The sequence below is a fragment of the Lupinus angustifolius genome, chromosome LG01 (genome assembly GCF_001865875.1).
Source record: "Lupinus angustifolius cultivar Tanjil chromosome LG01, LupAngTanjil_v1.0, whole genome shotgun sequence".
NCBI lineage: Eukaryota > Viridiplantae > Streptophyta > Magnoliopsida > Fabales > Fabaceae > Lupinus > Lupinus angustifolius.
Window position 1 is genome coordinate 19,764,392 of NC_032009.1, and position 21,448 is coordinate 19,785,839.

The 21,448-nt window shown below is 33.4% G+C and overlaps 3 protein-coding genes across 6 annotated transcripts; all 3 read right to left on the reverse strand.

Annotated features, from left to right (window-relative positions):
- On the reverse strand, positions 182–4,160 carry LOC109352033 (non-specific phospholipase C3-like). Its single transcript, XM_019593810.1, has 4 exons — positions 3,450–4,160; positions 2,133–2,542; positions 1,709–1,879; positions 182–844 (listed from the first exon to the last, which is right to left on the reverse strand). Exons 1-4 carry the CDS (start codon positions 4,103–4,105, stop codon positions 507–509), a joined length of 1,575 nt encoding a protein of 524 aa, XP_019449355.1. The 5' UTR covers positions 4,106–4,160; the 3' UTR covers positions 182–506.
- On the reverse strand, positions 7,674–15,280 carry LOC109352040 (3-hydroxyisobutyryl-CoA hydrolase 1). Of its 4 annotated transcripts, XM_019593831.1 has the most exons (15): positions 15,164–15,280; positions 14,553–14,633; positions 13,896–13,964; positions 13,120–13,183; positions 12,888–12,967; positions 12,716–12,799; positions 11,946–12,030; positions 11,533–11,618; positions 10,388–10,509; positions 9,353–9,413; positions 9,151–9,249; positions 8,426–8,527; positions 8,099–8,140; positions 7,821–7,997; positions 7,674–7,756 (listed from the first exon to the last, which is right to left on the reverse strand). In XM_019593831.1, the coding sequence occupies exons 1-14, from the start codon at positions 15,200–15,202 to the stop codon at positions 7,857–7,859; spliced, it is 1,155 nt and encodes a 384-aa protein (XP_019449376.1). In that variant the 5' UTR covers positions 15,203–15,280; the 3' UTR covers positions 7,674–7,756; positions 7,821–7,856. The 4 variants fall into 4 exon arrangements, with proteins under 4 accessions (XP_019449376.1, XP_019449367.1, XP_019449392.1 ...); XM_019593822.1 differs by having other exon boundaries at positions 7,674–7,997; XM_019593847.1 differs by having other exon boundaries at positions 7,674–7,997; positions 14,553–14,636; positions 15,179–15,278.
- Positions 17,121–20,525, reverse strand: LOC109359412 (chromo domain-containing protein LHP1-like). The gene is made up of 6 exons (XM_019604101.1): positions 20,043–20,525; positions 19,710–19,735; positions 18,963–19,049; positions 17,981–18,715; positions 17,446–17,506; positions 17,121–17,361 (listed from the first exon to the last, which is right to left on the reverse strand). The coding sequence occupies exons 1-6, from the start codon at positions 20,523–20,525 to the stop codon at positions 17,317–17,319; spliced, it is 1,437 nt and encodes a 478-aa protein (XP_019459646.1). The 3' UTR covers positions 17,121–17,316.

Below are 21,448 nucleotides of genomic sequence, written 5' to 3' on the forward strand. Positions count from 1 at the left end.
TCTCCGTGGTAGTTTGGGTGTCTGAAGATATATCGAAAAATATTTTAAGAGTAGTGGAGAGTATTTAGAAAGTATCTGGAAAGTATCCGATTTATAATATTATCAGAGAGGATCAGTATCAAATATATATCGGACATAGATAGGTGAAAGATATTAAAATATCTGTAATGAAAAAGAAGTGTTCTGTTAACAGTAACAATAATTCATCATTAAGTTGCAATACATAGTTCAGATCCTTACATGACTCACTCTTAGGATGGGTCAGACACAAATAGACATTTTTATTCAACATAGTTCCATTGGCAAAGCCAATTATACACATAGAAGAATGTGTTTCATATGGAAAGTACGAGTACGAGTACGATGCATGATTCTAAATACAATCTATAATCACAATCGTGATCGTAATATTACAGTTTTAGCAGTCTTCACGGTTATATTGCGACTGCATGAGCAAACACAATATAACCGCAACCACGTTTTAAAACCTTCGTAGAGTGTGTAAGTTAATTTCGATCGCAAATTATGCAAGACAACACCTTGTCAAACAAATTTTTGGAACCTGGTGGAACACTTGCATTAGCACAATCAACAATTTCAGATTCATCAACTCCACTTTGCTTTGCTTTGTCACACTCATCCAAGAATGTCTTGAATGCATTTTCAACATACTTAACTGCCTCTGGAACAGTCATATTCTCAACTAACTTGTTGGGGTATATACTCTTTCTGTGATCTCCATTTAGAGTTGCAGCCATTTGTACTAACTCTTCCTGAAATTCAGTCAACTTGGCTTCTTCTTGAGCACCAATCTCTCTTAGTTTGATAGGGTCAGGCAATTTCACTGCCAAATTTGCAACATAAATGGTCAACATTTAAGCAAAGATTCTGTGAAAATTCTTAGTATATATTGTCACATGTTAAGAGTCATACTTTGAGTAGAATTGCAAACTCTGGTATTTAAGCCATGAAGCTCTCCCACCTAATAGACTAGTCTTTGGGGTCGGGTTCTGCTCATATGTAGAAGTCCTAACAATTAGTACTTTCATTGAAAGTTGTGCCACAAAAATGGCTATCTATAGGCTGTCTTAAGGTATATTACTGAATACTGATAAGCGAGTTTGCAATTCTACTCAATGTAGGACTCCTAACATTCTGCTCATATGTTGAAGTCCTAACAATTACTGCTTTCATTGAAAGTTGTGCCACAGAAATGGCTATCTATAGGCTGTATTAAGGTATATTACTGAATACTGATAAGCGAGTTTGCAATTCTACTCAATGTAGGACTCCTAACATGACATATACGTGAATGGTTAATGACGTGTCGACGATGTAAAAACTCTTACATCGTTAAACTCTAAAATAGACATATATATAGAGGAGGGGTCCGTTTACATCCAAGTTAAGTTACACTCAATCTCAGTCATCTATTTTTTTAAATCCAACAGACCCCTCCTCATATATATATATATAGGAGCTACTCACGTGAGAACAATGTACTATTGTGAGAAATGAGAATACTTAATATATATTAGTGGATTTTGATTGAATGGTTAAGATTAAAAGATACATCCATGTGACCAATAACTAACTTTTAATCCTAACCATACATGATTGGTTGTAAGGCCCAGATTTATTGTTTTCATAATTTTTATATGAGAACTATTCTCACGTGATATATATCGGAGAAAGATAGATAATGGACCTGGACAATCAGTTCTTGGAGTGGTTCTAGTTAAGAGAGGCACAAGTGTTCCAGCCCATTCATCTCTTTTTGTCAAAAACTGAGGCAGATTGAATATCTTCTTCACTGTTGCTGGTATAGATGAGTGTTCATATTGTGATGTTGGAAATGGTTCAGTAGGTTTGTGCAACACTGCATACATCATTTCATTATTAGTCACTAACATTACTATTTCTAATATTGGATCAACGACTTGTTGGTAATGAGAGTAATATGACATTGCTATCCCGAAAGAAGTTCTTCATTCTATGAGTAAAAAACTAAACTTCTTTCGGGTGACTGCATATCTCAAAACAAGGGTATTTCCGACGAAAAATAACCAAACCATTTAAGAATAAAATCCATAAAGAAAACATTTGGACACTAAAAACATGGTTGTTATTACCTGTCCCTTGATGAATCCATGGAGAAATAACAATAGCTGGAACCCTTACACCAAGTCTATCAAACTTAAACTTGAAGGGTTCTGGTCCTACAATATCATCTGGACTAGGAACTCCTTCAAAAGGGGTTGGAACATGATCATAAAACCCACCATGTTCATCATATATGATTATAAACAATATTTCATTCCATTGTGGACTTGATCTAAGTGCTTCATACACTTCTTTTACAAATTTTTGTCCTTCTCCAACATCATGGGATGGATGATCATCATTACCTGGTACACCTGGTATGTCCCAAAATCTTTGTTCAACAACTACATAGTTTGGTAGTTTCCCTTCTTCACAATGCTTCTTGAATGTTATGTCAAATGGATGAAAATTGTCTACATATTTTAGTTTTCTAAGACTCCTGAAATTTATAATTTGTTAGCATATTTTTTAATACAAAAATTAATAACAAGCATTTAGTAATGTAGCTTCCTTAAACTCGGAAGCATATCTTCTGTCCCAAAAAGTGCGATGTTTCATGTGTCAGAAAAATATTTTATTATTAAATTTTAAATTTAAATATATGTTTTCCAACCAATCAGAAGAAGTGCTACATAATGTGATACACTCATTTGGTACAGCAGATGTTGAACCCCTTAAACTTAGATTCGTTTTTATTTGGTATAACTTTGGGCATCTGTTTAGTTAATACGTAAGGAACTAATTATTTTCGGATGTTTGATTACTCCTATTAACGAGTCTCAGATTCGAATCCTATAGATTGCAATCATACTTTTGTTTAAGTCACTTTCATAAGAATAGAAAAATAAAATAGAGGGAACACCCAATCATAGTTGTTTTATGAAGAAGAGAAAAAAGTGCACACGTTATCTAATTTCATTAAAATTATTAGAAAAAAGTGCATAGACTCTATTTTTTTTAATTAGATTATGCTACATGATAATGTATCATTATCCATTTTATTTCTATATTTATTGGTTTAACCTTAACTTATTTTTTACCTCCATTTTTCGTTCCATTTTTTTTTATGTATAGATACTCAAAATCATTTTTTCTAATTAGATGAGAATGCTTTTATTATATTTTATTTCTTACATAGTAACTTAAAAAAGTTTTTTTTTGTAGTATTTATAGTTCTGCCTTTTTTTGTAGTATTGTTCCACTTATATAAAAAGATTTAAGGCCATTTTTTAAAGGCAAATTTTTTGTTTTAATTAAGAATAATCATAAATATGGATAAAAAAATTAATTCAACACAATAAGAAATTGTAAGGACAAGAACATAGGGTAGTAAGTGAATAACCAACCTGTAGAAAAGAGTTGCTGGTGGATATTGATAATAGATCCCAAAATTGAATCCATTCTCATCTAAAGAATCAAATATGGTTTTTTGAGGCAACCCACCAATGAGTTGATTTGTGTCATTGCTAGTCAACCCATGTGACGTGGCAGAGTGCACATAAAGTCGGTTCGGTTGGGTCGAGGAAGGAATCGAAGCGAACCATTGATCACAAACCGCAAACTCCTTCACCAACTCTCTATAAATCGGCACTAACTCCGGTTTAAACCCATTCATCACTGTTTCCGTCATTGTGGGGGTGGATGGCTTCGCCCCCGCCTTCTCCTGCTTGGCAGCATTTTGGACGAAGCCATCCATTTTCGGCGGCAACTTCTTTGCCGCCGAAGCCTCGCTCCACGGCTCCCCAAAAATTTGCTCGTAGATGTCTTGTATGGAGTGGCCCGGATCCGGGTCGACATAAACAGACCGATCACCAAACTGAACCCTACCCAAGTTAGGGTCAGACGTGGAAATCGGGTTTGATTCTGAACCAGTAACTCCCTCGATATCTGGGTTTATAGACTTCATCCAACCCAACATGTGATCAAAGGAACGATTTTCTTGTACCAAAACAACAATGGTCTTGATGGGGTAGCTAGGAATGGTACTAGTACTTGAAGCCATATTGTTTTCCTTAGCTTTTTGAGTATTTTTTGGTTATTCAATGCTCAAATGAGATCTTATATATACATATAGTTAGAGACACATTCTTTATGTATAATATAATAATAATGAAGTAGTAATGTTGGTGAAGCAACTTATAGGGATAGGTTGGAGATTGAGGAATGAGTAGAGAAGGAAGAAATAAAAGCAAAGTCCCAAAGGGAAAGGGTTATCCAAAGTAATAAAACTTTGATTCATTTCTTTGGGTACACATTTACCGTCCTACACTTCGTGTCTCTCCATGTGCCATGAGTTTATGATTGGTCAGAAAAATATATTTAAGTTAAAATTTAATTATTAAGTATTTTTATGACCAATCACAAGTGCATGACATGTGGAGTGGCGCAAAGTGTGAGACATTAGATGTGCTCCCTATTTCTTTTGCTTTTCGTTTGGGAGTTGACATATAACAATAGACAGTTGGCATTCACCAAGTGGCAACCTTTCATATGGAGATATTATTAAAAGTGAGGATGTGATTCAAAAGTTTTCGAGCATGGGTTTTTTTTGGTACTGTATCCTCTCATCTTTTGGGTAAGAAATTAATTTCTTTTCGGGGTTCACGATTACCCCTTTCAACAAGTGTCGCTTTCAGGAATCGAACTCTCGACCTTGGGGATCCAGTGGGGCCTTGTACCACTTGACGAATTCGCATTGGTTTAAAGCTAAATGATTGAAGTCAAAATGTAATATCTATATACTATCAATGTAATAATTTATACATAGTCCCTCTATCATTACCATTCATATTGTATTAGTTTGTTTCAAGAGTCAACAATGATTAAATATGAATGATAAATGATATAATGATAGTATATAAAACTAAAATCATTTTACCTATTTACTCAATAAATCCCCAAATTTTTTACCCAAATTCCGCCACACCTAAGGGCACTATTCAAAGAGTTAAAATGAAAAGATTTATATTGAAAATTACTACTTTTAAAATTTTAATGTGTATTCAAGCTTATATCTTTATTTCCTTTCCTCTGAAATTAAGAGTAGTGCTAATTGCAAAACTAAAATTGAAACTCCTCCTAAAAAAATAAACATATATCTACTTTTTACTAACTTTTATTTTTGTCTAATCTCAAACAATTATCACAAAAATTGTCCCAAATTAATTATACATAAAACATTAATTACTTATTTACACATTGACAACGTGCTATCCATAATTATTTAAGATTCGAATGCATAAGAATGGTTCATGCAAATTAAATCATATCCCCATATGCTCCTTTTTTCTTTTATTTTTTTTCTGTCACATTTTGACTAAGATTATATAATATTTTCTCAACATTACTTTAATTATAAGTTTTTATTAGTATGCGTGTTATGCAGTAATGAAATATCTTATGACATATATCAATTAAATAAACCCATGTGAGTTAAACTAAAAAAATCTTATGTCACATTATAATAGACTTTGTGAAATGATTTGGCATAGCTGGCGTATATAATTTATATATGAGTATAATATCTATGCACTTATACGTATTTAGTACATTATTCATCATTTATTTATATTTTTTTTGAAGAATCTGATTATTAAATATGAATAAATGATATAGTGATAATAATGTATAAAGTTTATATATTTTAGATGCAATTCTCTTTATTTTTTATTCCAATAAAAGTATATTATTAGATGATGGAATCTAAAGTTAAATAACAAGTAGTAGTGTCCACATAAACATGCAAATTTTGCTTGTTTCGAAATCTAGTTGTACACGTTATTCCAACGAATCATATTGGCATATACTTTTTTTTCTCATAAAAATAGTAGGATCAATTAGTGTTTAGACCAATTTATCTACTTTTGTTTAATGCCCCAAAATAATTCTAATTTTCTTTACTATTTTATCTTTTATATCAAGTTAAAGCTATGTTATCCACCAACAAGATATTAATCTAATGATATAAGACCCAACTGGATCTCGAAATAAGTTAAAAAGTCAAAAATTCGATTTCAGAAAGTGACACTTATTAGAAGGAATGATTACACACCCAAAAAATATTAGTTTTTTTTACCTATAAGATGAATAATACTATTGGTTATACAAAAAAGTAGTTACTACATTAATGTTTTATCAATTACAAAATTGAAGAAACTATTTATTCACCCATGGACAATAGTGATTAGATCTTTATACACTAAATTAGATCAAATGTGAATACACCATTACTCTATGAAATCCTACTTGTGAGCATATCACATATTTCAAACTTTGTGCTACTTCCTATGTCTAGGGAAGTGTGATTTTTTATGTGGTTTGGTGTTATATATTGTCCTTATGGTTACATTGGAGTGGAATCAAAATCATTTTTAATGATCATGCTTTGGACTTTGGAAAACTTATCAAACATATCAAAGTGTGGCTAGTGGATATGATTGGAGCAAAGTTGGAGGACATTTTCCCCTCTAGTTTTTGAAGGGGTAGAAAATTCTTCATAGTATATTTTACAAGGAAAAAATATGGATGAAGATCACTATATCATTTATCATTTATATTTAACTATTATTGACTTTTTAAAAAAGGAATCACTTTCGCTTTTTTTTCCTCTTGCTACTAAGATGTTTCAGTTCGCTATATACAAATAAATTATGGAGACTATTTAAATCTTCATTTTACAATTACTTCCTCTTCATAATAATTTGAAAAAGTATAAAGTATAAAGTGGTAGAGTTTGAGGATGCTTTAGTGGATTTGAAATCTTCATTCTAAGGTAAAGATTGTTAACAAAGAATACAAATTATAAATACTTAATTTTTGTTCACATATATATATATATATATGATGTATCTTTGAATCATTATTGTTGACTTGTTCCTATAACAACAACACAACCTCCAGAGTTCATAGCCATATATTCTCTAACCTCTGAAGCACGGATTCATCAAACATCCTCACGTGTCGATGTATCGGATACGTATCGTATCAGATATACGTATTAGTATTCGTGTTTCATAGTCTCTAACTAACAAACAACAATAACCTCACTTTTACATCATGATTCATAATCAGCCATCACAAACAGTTTCTTTAAGTTAACTCAACTTCATTTCCATAACCCTTCACAATCCTAGAATCTGTGAGGAATATAAAACTATTACAAGAGTACATGTAATTTACTATAAAAATATTTTTTTCTCTTGGAAATGGAAAACAAATAGGTTATTATTTAATTATTTTTCAACAAATACATGCACACATAAATTGATTTGCACTTTCTAATCCTCACATTGGCTAATATTGAAGATTGTAAACTAAATGTATTTTACCCAAAGGATTATTTCCAACAAACTATGAAATTCTAAAACTTGTGAAACCTGAGCCGGATTAATCCGGTTTAACCGGGTTTAACACGGTCGGACCGGAACTTCCCTGGTTTAAAGCAGTCCAACTCTCATTTGGTTAAGAATGCAATCCAGAGTCGTTTTCAAGTCCGGTCAGCGGTCAGACCGGTCAAACCGTCCGGTCCGGTTCTCACAACACTGCTTTAAATATACATTAGCACAAACATTAAATTGGAAGTGACTAACATAGAGAATATATTATTTCATCTTTACCTGTCTATTTATTATGTTTTGAATGTGTAGAAACTCAGTAACTTTAAAAGCTTATCAACTTACATTATGGCATTCCATAATCTGCTACATTAAACCTTCAATCATTCATTGAACAATGATATATGGTTTGTTGAAGCTTTAAAGCTTGGCAATGGCATATTTAGGTAAATTGTTGTTCCTTTTGGGAAGCTCCAAATCATTCCATCCTTCATCATCAAGCTTAGAGAAGTACCGGTAGACATCGGTATCACTTACAAGCTCCAATTTACAAGGCTCCCACTGACAAAAACATATGAAGATGAGCAGAGAAATATTTACATATGAATGCTCAAAAGTGATTAAATGGAAAGTGATATTACACAATCAAATTGGGTACCCACCTTTGGGTTCTTGTCTTTATCTATCAGTATAGCTCTACAACCCTGCAGAAAGACATAACCATAGAGTTGGACATGAAAGAAAGAAAAATAATCTAAAAATAGAGAATCAAATATCTCCTCGTACCAGGAGATAACTTATCTCCTCCAGCTAGTAAAAGTATGACGTGTGTACGATTTTATTTAGTTTTAGAAATATTTTTGTAGAAAATAACTAAATAGGACACATGTTATGGTTTTAGTGGCCGGAGGAGATAACTTATCTCCTTATACCAGTAGATATTTTATTCTCGAAACAAAATCATGATGTATTTGAAGTCAAAAGAAAACCTCAAAGAAATCCTTGCTGTGATGTCCTTGTAAAATATGACAAACAACTCTATACTCCAAAACAAGGCATTGACCAACACCTAGGAGCCTCCCTTCTCTAATCTGAAAAGGCCAACCAAAAAGACAGAACTATGTAATAAATAGTGAAGATGATAAATATTTAAAAATCACATCAACATCAATTTTAAATGACTATTGAGGTAATGATTGGGGTAATATTTGTAGAGAATAATGAATCTCCTCGTATCAGGAGATAACTTATCTCCTCTAGCCAGTCAAAATGTGACATGTGTGCTATTTTGTTTATTTTTAAAATATTTTTATAGAAAATGATGAAACATGACACATGTCATGATTTCACTGGCAGGAGGAGATAACTTATCTCCTTATACCAGGAGATACTCCATTCCCATATTTGTATGTCATTAACAGCACAACAAATCAATTTCAATTCCATATTATTCATTAGCTTATTTCTCTCTTTTTCCTCTTACCTTAAATACACCACTTGTAAGTATTTGGTTGTTTTTTCTTTTATATTTTTAAGGAAGGTTCCTTATCCTCCAAACTCTTTGTAAACATAATCTCTTTTCCTTACATGAATTACTTTCTTTATTCCAAATAAAAGAGAGAAACGACCACAAAATATATCCTTGAACACAAAAAGATTAGTGAAGTTTATAATGAGCATAAAATAGAACTCTTGTGACTTTCTGGACACATACCAATCTAAGGAAGACTTTAAGGCTTGTTGGAGATGCTTTCTTTAAGGTTTGGATAGTTGCAGAAATCCAATTATCAGCCTTACTCTGAGCTTCCAGCTCCTAAAACAACAGGATAAAATTATGGTTGCAGAATGGAAAAAGCTCATCTTTGATAATGGTAAAGAATGTTAATCCAACAGATACTTTTAATAGCATAACTCACAAGAGATGATATAATTTCCTCGACCGATTTTCTAGAGAAACACTTGTTGATGACATCCATCCTGCAATGAGCCGCCACAATAAGCAGAGATAAATAGAAATGGTAAAAGAATACACAAGTGTTCTCTGTTTCAATTATTAAGATAAAAACAAACACTACATGTACTAGTGGCAAAAAATGCATACTTAACTAGCTCAAGGCTAAACATAGTTTCTTTTGATGTCTTTATAGATAAAAGAAGAAATTTTATTAGTGAAGAGTGAAGACAACCAAATAAGTACAAGAGCAATGGATAAGATATCCCACATATAGAAAGTAAACGCAAAGACATAGACAGCAGCCAAAGCACATCGAGAAAGCAAAGTTCTTCAACACTGCTATCGAGAATTCGAGAGTAAGGAGCTCCGACCATTGACCTTAACTTCCGGTGAATTAGAACATATTACAATGAGATTCTATGTTAAGAACTTAGTGTTGTTTGTTTTGGTGTTAGTGGGCTTGGTTTTGCACACCTAAGAATTTCTGAGGCCAGAGAAATGACGAGAGGGTTGGTGGTGGTTGTTAGCGGCAGTTCTTGCGGTCCGTTGTTTATTTAACACTTCTAGTTCTGTTGTTTTCCCTCCACACACTTTCTGTGCAAGGCACAGTGACCCTCTTAGATGTGACTGGGGTCGGCAGCAGGTAGGGGTTGTGTTCATTGGTGGGGGTGACCAAAGCTCTAGCAATCTCTGTTTTAGTACACTTCTGATTGTGGTTTTGGTTGGTTCTAAATATGTTCCTCCTATTTCTATCCTTTCGTCTTTATGCTTCGTTTGGGGGTCCAAATATTATCTCCAATGAACTTTTGCTTGTCTTCTTCTCTGTGCTTTTTCAACATTTGAGCACCAAATTTTCTCCATTTTCTGCTAAGATCCTTGTTCTCTAATTGGTGATAAACCTCTCTTTGGCTTGGGATGAAACTCTCTTATTGTTCAGTAAATGGAGTCACAGATCCAAAAGTTTCTGATATATTATCATACTATATTACATACCAACCTGTGATAAACACTATTCTCTTTTAGGACAGGTTGCTGCGAGAACTTATCGATACTTGCAGATACTGCAATTGGATCAACACTTTCCACCTTGCATAATGATTCTTCCAATAAAGACAATTCCTGTGCATTGATTATAAAAGATATCTTATCAGAAACACAAATATGAAATATCCATTAGAAACCAGAGAGTTAAAACATGACATTATGCACCACAAAATCAATAATATGCCCCCAACCCTCTTCTAGGGTTAAGTATTGATGGACACCTCCAAGGAAACAACGAGGAACACGATGGAGAAATTTGAAAATATTCATGCTAATGGGCTCCAGCATAGCAGAATGCTGATTCTATGTTAAGAACTAGTGTTGTTTGTTTTTCCTCTTTCAATACCTAAACACTAATTTCACCAACTGCTTAAATGTTGATTCACTAACATGTTACAAGTGTTCTTCTTTTTAAAAAAAAACTAACGCTTAGCCCTATTTACCGAACCACCGGGCACCAAAAAAATTTAGAATTTACATATAATACCACCTAAAGCATATCAGATGAGAGGAAAAAAATAACTTTCCTCATTAGTTAACGTTTAGCAAACAACGGTTAATAAGGGTTATAACATTAGTATGAATTATTCAACACCAATACACTATAAAGGACTCATCAAATCTGAAAACAACTAATGGCTTTAAAAAGCAAACAGTTGGAGCTCAAAAGCATTCAAAGTTTCAAACCTGCTGAAGTTGCAAGAAACAAAATTCTCAAACTACTTTTCTCTCTTGTTTTGCTTAAAATAGCTGTCATAAATTAATTAAAACAATAGTATATCCTCTATGCATAAAGAAGATTGACACCTCACATAGGTGCTAAAAATGATCACCTCCTTACTTAGCAGGTGCACACATGTAACTAGCCTGGACCTTAGGCAACAAATTGTTGCACCAAATTTGAGGTTTTTATTATAATATTTATCCATTGACATTTCATGATAAACTTTCAACAAAGGTTAACCATCATATTGCAAAGCTGAACTAAATTTTCAGTGATTTGTGCATGCACATTTTGATGACTGATATTTAGGTATCTCAATACAAAGACACTAATCAACACAGCAAGTCCACAATTATAGTAGTAGAGTTACATACTGATGAAGGGACAAAATGTGTTGCAAGACCACAAGCAAGCATTTCTGCACCATCCAACCTAGCACCTGTAAGACCAACATATTCTCCTGCAATTTGTTTTCCAATAGAAAGGAGTAAAAGGGAATGTTATTATACTTTTCTATTTAGCTATTTGAGAATGCTGAAAAACTGTAGCAATTATAATCACAAGTCTTCAAATGAAACAGTATAATCAATCATCAACATATAATCCACCTTGCATAAGAAAGTAAAACGTTACGAAACATTCAAGAATCTTAATGCACCAAAAGTATGCATGAGGACTTCATCAGTGACAAGAACAATAAAAAGATTGAAAAATTAAGGATTAAATAACAAGGAAACCAGTTATAACCAATTTAATTCATAGAGATCTAATATATAAACATCCATACCAAAAAATCCAGGTAGCCTGGACAAGAAATATGAGGCACCTACATCAGGAAATAGACCCAAAGCTGTTTCTGGCATTGCAAAGACCTGAAAAGGTCCACTGGTACATGTAGGTAAGTTTAAACAGAAAAATTAAGTCAATGAAGATTTTGGATGCTAGCTAGAAAGCATCATTTAGCTATTCAGTATTAAAGTGGGATAAGCTAAATGGTGCTTTCTTTCCTATTTAAACCATATATTAGTTGAAGGTTGAACCAAATCACATTCAGTAGTTCAGTCCTTGCACACAAAAAATCATTTCACCTTCTATTTCTTGTCTCCAACCTTCCATGATTGGCTGGTGACATTTGATGGTTTATGAATTTATGAACTGTGATGGTTTTTAACCATATATTGAGCATATATACAAAATATATCATTGCTGTTTTTATTCTGTACATCAATCTTACGATTCAATTTACGATTCAAAACTTAGCCTAGCGATTCACGGATTGGATAGTGACTTGACAACCTTGATTAGAAGTAAAGGGAAACCCATGTATGTATATGTATAGGCCACTTGAAACTAACCATCCTTTGCTATCACCAGTTTCTTTTTTGGATAGAAAACAATTTCATTGGAGAGGAAAGTACAAGTTCAATTATGCAGACAAAAGATACCTATGTTTGTAGACAAAAATGCCAGACATTTTGAAAGACAATTCTTTACGTCTGCTTATGGGAAAGTAAACAAGTATAAAAATCAGTATTTCACAGTTCATTCAGAACGTACTGAATTCTCTGTAGCAACACGAAATCGACCATGAACAGAAGCACCAGCACCACCTCCCATGACGATTCCGTTAAGAATTGAAACCTCCAAATGTTTGCAAACAAATATGTAAGGAAAGGTACATATGAATGCAAAAACAAAACAGAAAAAAATGTAAATAAGAAATAGTTACCTGGGGCTTACTATATGTTGCCATCAAGTAATTTAGTTTATATTCAGTCTCAAAAAACTTTGCACCTAACCACCAGTCACCTATTTCATTCATGTGCCATAGGTTCACATGTGGAATTTCAAAGTAGCACAATATTTCATATCAAAATAGTTTCCATCTCAAATTGATATCATAGCAATATGATGGATATTAGGGTTAAATCATGTGTTCCATTAAGTAACAACAGACTAACCTCCTTTCACATCACGAACAACGGCTGCAACATCACCACCGGCACAAAATGACCTTCCATTTCCCTGATATAGGTAGCCAAAAGTCAGAAAATTCAGATTCTCTTTGAAGGCAAGAAGATCATGCTGCATGACCGACAATACTTTTGTTCCATCGACGACTTTTCCCTCTAATTGTCATAGTAAGAAACACAAACACTGACAATATTACATGAATTGTTTAATGGTTGAAGTTTGCCAAAAACAAATAAATGAGCAAAATACAAAACACCTTGCATCTTCTAACAGTATCCAAAAAAGTTCATCCAACAAGAATTAAATTCAGTAGATTACAAAAATGAAATGCCTGAGAAAATATTTAGCATTAAGGAACAAATAGTCGCATTCTTGCACAGAATGACCACTTTTTATTACTGCTTAGGATATAGTTTAGCCAGAGATGCTTTTCATGAGTTTCACAATATGCTACTCCATATTTTCAGTTATAAATCATAGTCATAAACAGTTAACTTTTTTCCTCTTTTTGATATGAGAAGAAAGTTGTATTACATCAAAAGGACTACATAGGAGAACAATAAGATAACCATAAACAATGATTAGAAAAACAGAAATGTTCATACAGAATAGCTCTTGAATTTTATTGCATGTCTATCAAAACCTATTCCTGGAAAATTCCATTACTGGACACCATAAAGTGGAGCTAGCAGTTTCTTTTGTTGCTCATGAGTGTTGTCAATAGAAAAAAGTGAATCAAATGTGCTCACTAAAAGGATATTACCTTCACAACAACCAATTTAACATTAGGATTTGCTTCATCTTCTTGAAAAATTTCCAGTAGCCGAGATACCTATATCACAAGAAGAGAGACGATGACCACAAAAAGTAACACGAGGAATTGAAACTTCGGAAGATGATAGCTATGAAGGAAGTTATAGTTTGAAAAGGTCATTTCAGTTTCCTATTGTGTGTCCTTGGAAGTATATTTGATTTGAGTCGAGCCAAGTTAGTTTCGATGCAGCAGATGTGAGGAAACCATCATTAAAGTTAAAAAGAGTGTAAGAGATAACGAAAAGTTGAAAACCAAGAAAACAAGGGTGAGCCTTGACACGATAGTGAGGTTTCTGCTGCCTTACGACCTAGAGGTCACGTGTTCTAGTCCTAGAATTAGCATCTCCATTTGCGATGATAAGGCTGTATGCATATACCTTCCCATACCCCACCAAAAGATCGCCCTTTTAAGTGTCGAGTGTCCACTACTAGCAATCGGTTAGAGACAGTTATTCCATTTTTAACGAGTGAGTCCTAATAGGTCCTTATCTCTCTATCATTCTCAGGTATCTAACAGTGTTTTCTATCACATATTACTACAAAGTAGAAAAATGAATTCAATACATAAAAAGACAATGTAATGAGAAATATGAAAACAATATAGTACCATATAAAAAGATAAAGCATTCAATTGCTTGAGCCTGTTAAGTATCACAATTCTAGCAGATAACTTTTGTTCCACCAGAATCTGTTAAACAAAAACAACAAAATAGCTAGATACAATTCAAAAAAGACATAGATATAGTTAAACTCTCGAGTTAAGGATTAAACTCGCTTTCGATCCTATGAATTAACTCAATATGTAAACTATCTCTTTTGAAACAAGATTCTAAATTGCAGTCTATATCCATAATTGCGGTTTTCGCAGTCTCTGCATCGCAATGGTACACATCTGCTATCTCACTCCTTTGTGTCGCTCCATGTGCCCAGAAGATATGATTGGTCAAGAAAATATTTAATAATTGTAATTTAACTTAAATAATTTCCCCGACCAATCAGAAGTGATTGAACATGAAGTGGTACAAAAAGTGAAAAAACATATGTGTTCCCGTATCACAACCGCAGCTACGGCTGCAGTTTTTGCAATCACCTCAATCACAGCAGCAACTACGGTCCTATTATTGCTGTTTTCTTAATTTCCGCAATCTGAATCGCAACCACAATTTATAATATTATAATTTGAATTTGGTATTAAAGGTGATAGAATAAGAGAGAGACCTGATCGTGATCGTGATCGAGTTTGATAGGGAAAGCCATAAATTGAGAAGTTGAAAATGGTTCACTGCAATTTGCAACTGCACCTTCTTTGGGGTTTCTCCAATACAAAACAAAACAAGGAAACTGATATTTTTATTTTATTTTATTATTTTTAAATAACTTAAGCTTATGTTTTCATTGGTCTTAAATTTGGTCGTAAATGATAACATCAAGAACTATAAATTGTATTTGTCTTCAAAGGTGACATATTATATGTGTCTCTATACAATTTTTTCTCTACAAAAGTAAAAACGTTAAACTTATTTGTTTTAGAGAATAAAATGTCTTATTGGATAAGAAGATAATTTATATTTTTTGGCTACTAAAATCATGATATGTGACATATTTAATTATTTTTATAAAAATATTTTTAAAATTAAAAAAAACAATACATATATCATATTTTTACCGACTCGAGGAAATAAGTTATATATAAGTGTTATGGACTTTGGATAGTAGCTACCCTATCCGTTCCATATATATATATATATATATATATATATATATATATATATGATAGTGTAAAAGTCTTATATATTATTAGTCTATCTATATTTTTCTCACAATATTTATATTTCTCTTTCATTTCCCTTGATTAAGAACAACAAAATTATTCTTATTTAAGAATAAATGTCGGAAAATAAGAATGACATGGAGAATAGATTAAGAATATTGTTATTCCGTTAAGAACAATGATTGTAGTTACTCTAAGAGCATGCACAATGGTGCAACACATTTTTCGTTCTTAAATAACTCATACTGATTATTTTATATTTATTTACACTTCCAACAAGTTAAGTAACTCAAGACAAAATCAATCTAATATGGTGAATCATGAATGTGTAAGAGTGGAAAGGAATTAAGGAAATATGGTGAAATAGGTTATGGGTGAATGGAGTTGGGCCATAATAATTGAGCCACATTTCAAATGACCCAATGATGTAATACCCGCGGAGCCCATTTAAAATGCATGTTAATAAAGTAGGCAAGTGGGTCGGGCAATATGGTTAATAGACAAAAATGATGTTTTGCCAGCATTATTTTGCACGCAATGTAGGTCGGCGCAGACAATGCCTATATTGCCATTATTTGTACTGGCATGTTGATATCTGGATTCACCGAATCTATGGGAAACTCTAACAACCTCCACACATAATTGATGGAACCTTTTCATGGTCTTAAGTTGGCATGAAATCAAAGATTTAAAAAAGTATGGTGCTATAGTGATTCTTTGGATATAGATTCTTTGGATGTAATCTCTTTCAGGGTACGTGATTACCCTTCCTAACAAGTATCACTTACATAAATTGACTAATTGACCTTTTGATCATCCTAGGGATTTAGTAAGACCTTAAATCATTAGACCAAAACCTTGTTGGTAATTGTTTTTCTAAGATTGATATTACTCCTCATGAGCTTAAAAACTTGTTAACTGAAGCCATGAGTGATAGAGTTTGGTCCAATAGCATAAAGCTCTAATGTATCCCCAAATGTCTAAACAAAAAGCCAAAATTCAATTCCTAAGAGTAATACTTATTCGGTGAAATAGTTACATACACCAAAAAGATTGGATGAAAAAGGGATACCATGGTATAACCAATTAAGCACTCTAAATTTGATCCATAAAAGATGCAAACCTCCTTTTTTTTTTTTTAGAGAGCACATCTGTTGTCCCACAGTTTGTACCACTCAATAGTCATGAGTTTGTGATTGATCAAAAAAATACTTAATAATTAAATTTTAACTTAAATATATTTTTTCTGACCAATCACACACTCATAACACATGGGGTGACACAAAATGTGGCACAACAGATGTATACCCTTTTTTGAGCACCTTGTGTTTCACATTTCAGGAAGAGCAATGGTTGGTGATACATGACATTTCATTTTTAAGATTTGGCATGTATTTTAAGACTTAACAAAATAAACAAAGTCATTAAATATGACATTAATCCAAAATAGAGTTTGGTACCCCAAAAAATTCATAGGGTACATGAACATGCATCATCACAGATTGTAGCAAAACTAATAGTTTATCATATACCCTACATATTCACTATCTACTGCATCAATAAAACTACTAACACATATTCTATTCAGTGCTCTCTCCGATCAGAGAGTGTTGTAGTTGATACGCCGCTCGTAGAACTCGATCAGCTGGAACGAAAGAAAAACATTAGCTTCAGGTTGAGTTCACAACGAAATAACGAAATGAAAATAATGTAACAGATGGTGGATTACCAGTTCCGGATGGTGTAACTTGAGATATCCGTTGTCAACCATCACTTCGGTTCCGTCCCACCTATAAAGTTAACCAGATAAGCTATTAAGTGAAGAAGCATGATGTATGATTCAAAGGCTAGTGTTGGAACCCGTGGTTGAATCACAATATCATGGTTGGATGACAATTGATCTTATAATGATCGCCTTATCGGTTAGAATCTAAAATAAAGATAAATGGTGTTGCAAATATTAGCGACTGGTCTATTTTATTAACAGCATATTGCTCAAACTTTGCCTCTCGAAAACACGAGAATAAAAGGTAGGTAAAAGCGTTAAAATTGAGCTCATAAACTGATCATTGGAAATATTTATCCGGAGCGATCATTTTTCTATCTCTAAACTGACAAAGCAAATTGCAGAAAAAAAACTCCTTCAAATCAAATGTGATTACAAATTGTTTTATTTTAGCAAGCATATTATGAAACTAATGCAGCTTTAAAATTTAATCGGTGGTAATTCAACGAAATTTGGAGTTCTAAGTTGAGTAACTAACCTCGAGGCAATAAAGGTCACACACAGTTCGCCAGATAGTGTAGGTGAACAGCCTAATGGCTTTATAATCTTGGTAATATCGTAGACAGGTGTAGCAAGAACCTTCTTCTTCTTCTTTTGACTCTTATGCCACACAAAATCGGGCATCTCTGCTCGTACTGGTACAAATGTGCTAGCGGGTGTGCCAATTGGTTTTTCTGCAGTAACAGGCTCACCAGCATGTGAGTCCTCTGTCGATTTCTTCTTTTTAGCTCCTATTGAGCTGTCACTTTCTTGTTCCACATGAACACCCTTCAACCGACCATCCACCTGACCATTGTCGGTTGCAACATTACCTTCTTGAACCTGTGTCGGAGGCCTGTCTGCTGCACCATGTCCACTGGTTGAGGCTGCTTTTAGCTCACAAAGCTTGGGATCATACTCATTTTCCTCATTGCTTTTAGAAAGTTCTGGAGGATTTGTAGACCCACTGCCATCAGAAACTTTGGCTTTTCCAAGACTGCTGGGCTCGCCATTGTTTTCTAATTCATCAGCAAAAAGCACAGCTTGAGGAAAAGCACAAGGATCAGGAATATTAGCATCATTCGGAGGAGCAGACTGTGTATGATTCTCAGCATTAGCATCGCGAATACGTCTAAGGCTGTAAGGAGTATTAGAACGCTCCTGCCTCTTCTTAAGTTGAGAGGGATTAGACACACTAGAGCTTCTGCGTTTACGCTGTTTTACTGATGCCGAGCTTCAAAAACAAAAGGAAACAGATATTATTTGTAAGCAGAAAAGTTCGACAAAGTAGTCATTGAGTGCATCCGATTTCTGCTCTTACAATGTTAGACCTATGTTTATAAGCTGCTAATCTGTAATCATATCCAACACAAACAAATACAAAGCATAATACGAACACACCCTTCATCCTTATTCCTTACTCATAATTTAGCAGAGTCTAAAGTACACTGTCAATGTTACATGGAAGAAAAAGGGAATACCTCTCCTCAAAAGCTTCAATGAGGTCACGAACAGATGTTAGATGTTCCGGAGGCTCCCAAGTGTTGGCCGACTCGGGCCACCCAAGCCTTCAGTAATAAGTAAAAAATAAGTAAGAATACACATAAAAGTGGGGGTTTGTTGACATCAACCCTTATGGTGAACATAGATCATATGCTGTATCAGATCATATCTCATACGATGTCCCGCACCAATAAAAACAGCTGTAATAATGAGACAGAATCTGGGACAACAAATCTATGTTCCCCTTATGGCTGAGAATAAGGATACAAAGGTAGAAAACTTCGAAAGTATTTATTACATTTCTGTATACACAATGTAATAAATGGTTCCTTGCTCAATAAAATTTGTTCACTTTTTAATCCTTATCCTCTTAACAAAATCCATAAAAATATAATGACATTTGTTCATTGGATCGACCAATTGATAGTCCGAAATGTCTATTCACACTCATGTTCAATGAATCATAATTTTGTAAAAAAACATTAAAATTGTGATCGGCTAATGACGAGTGTGAATAGATAATATGGAGTGTCAATAGCCGAACTTACAGGCTCTGCAACCCGTCATGGCCACAATTACAGTGCAGATGCATCAGCCGCATTTTCCCATAATTTCTTTGCAACTATGGTAAGTAAAACAAAACCACAACCGCAACTGTGGCCGCAACCGCAATTGTAAACAACAACAACAACAACGACGACACAAGGAACAAAAGGGGCACTTACCATTTTACCAGATACTGGACCTGACCCTGTATTTGCAACATTTGAAGATCAATCACATAGTTACAAAGAAAAAACAAGTCAAGTCAGAGAAGAAATTGGTCAAAATCCAACATAAATATTATATCAATAAAAAACTAATAAAATAACAAAATCATTAAAAAAAACAAATCAATAGAAGAACAACCCAATCTCTTGTTTTGATTTGATAAAAAAAATGTAAAATTGATTGAAGAATATGATATGAAAGTATGAAAACAACAAAATGCATATGAAAAAATAAGGAAAAAAAGAAACTTTACATAAAATCAAAGAAGAATGAAGTCGTGTAATTACCTTTATAACCCTCTTCCGACGAATAGCTTGAACTAGATAGAGCTCAGAATCAGCAGAAAGAGGAGGAAGTTGATTTTCATATTCCTCTTCCTCCTCTTCTTCTTCTTCATAATCCTCTCTCCCTTCTTTCTCTTCTTCACCACCCACCGCCACGTCACCACCACCACCACCACATTCACCACCCACTGCCACGTCACCACCACCACCCGCTGCCACGTCAGCACCACCACCCGCTGCCACGTCAGCACCACCAGCTTTGACAAATTCACCACCCGCTGCCACGTCACCACCACCAACAAATTCACCACCCGCTGCCACGTCAGCAACACCACCTTCGACAAATTCACCATCCACTGCCACGTCAGCAACACCACCTTCGACAAATTCAGCATCCGCTGCCACGTCAGCACCAGCAACAGCAACAGGAGCAGAAACAAGGTTCGATTCTTCCGAGGTTGTATTCTTTATCGCGACACTCTTCATTGTAGCAATAACAAAAAAACAAGATCAAATTTTTTCTTCTTCTTCTGGGAACTAAAGTGAGAGTGAGAAAAAGAAACGTTTTTTTTTTGTTCGTTTGTTTCAACAGCAACAACAAGAGATTAATATATACGAGGAAGAAGAACCAATTTTGCAGTTTTTTTTTAATTTATTTTCTCTCTCCTCTTTTATAGTATTTTGTTTTTTTATTTACATTTTCAATTTTACTTGCTTTTTAATGTTTTTCACTTTTTTGATTTCCCTCCAACCCCGCCATTTTTTCACAGTTTTCTAACATAAAACTTGTTGACCTATCTACTTATCTATTGTTATTATATCAGTTTATATATAATTATTATTGACTTTTTAAAAACAATAGTTCAAATAAATTGTAAATAATATTTTAATTATCTAATTCATCGTGATGTAATTTGTGTTTTTTTTGTCATCAATATCTTTTTATTTCTACCAAAAAACCATATAATATTATTGTCTTATTTTATCCTTATTATCTTCTTATTTTAAAAGTGTATTTAAAAAATTGAATATTAGACCAATTGAATAAATTCAACCGTAAATTTAGCACAAAAAATTATATTTGAATTTACAAAATACAAATTATACATTACAAATGATAGGAAAGCGAATTAACAGACACAACAGCCCATGTCAATACGCTAGTATTGATAGTGCATAAATGTTACACCGATTAAATTAAATGGAAAAGTAAAAACACACTTTTCCACGTTACCATTGGTAGAGTAAAACAATGTATAACCAACAACTCATACTTAATCATTACTATGAAAAAAAATTAGTGTTTCTTCATTACTTTATTTCCTAATTCAATATAATATAAGTGTGTAATATATATATTAGGTTAGTATATTGTTTATGATTTCTTTCTATTATATATATATATATAT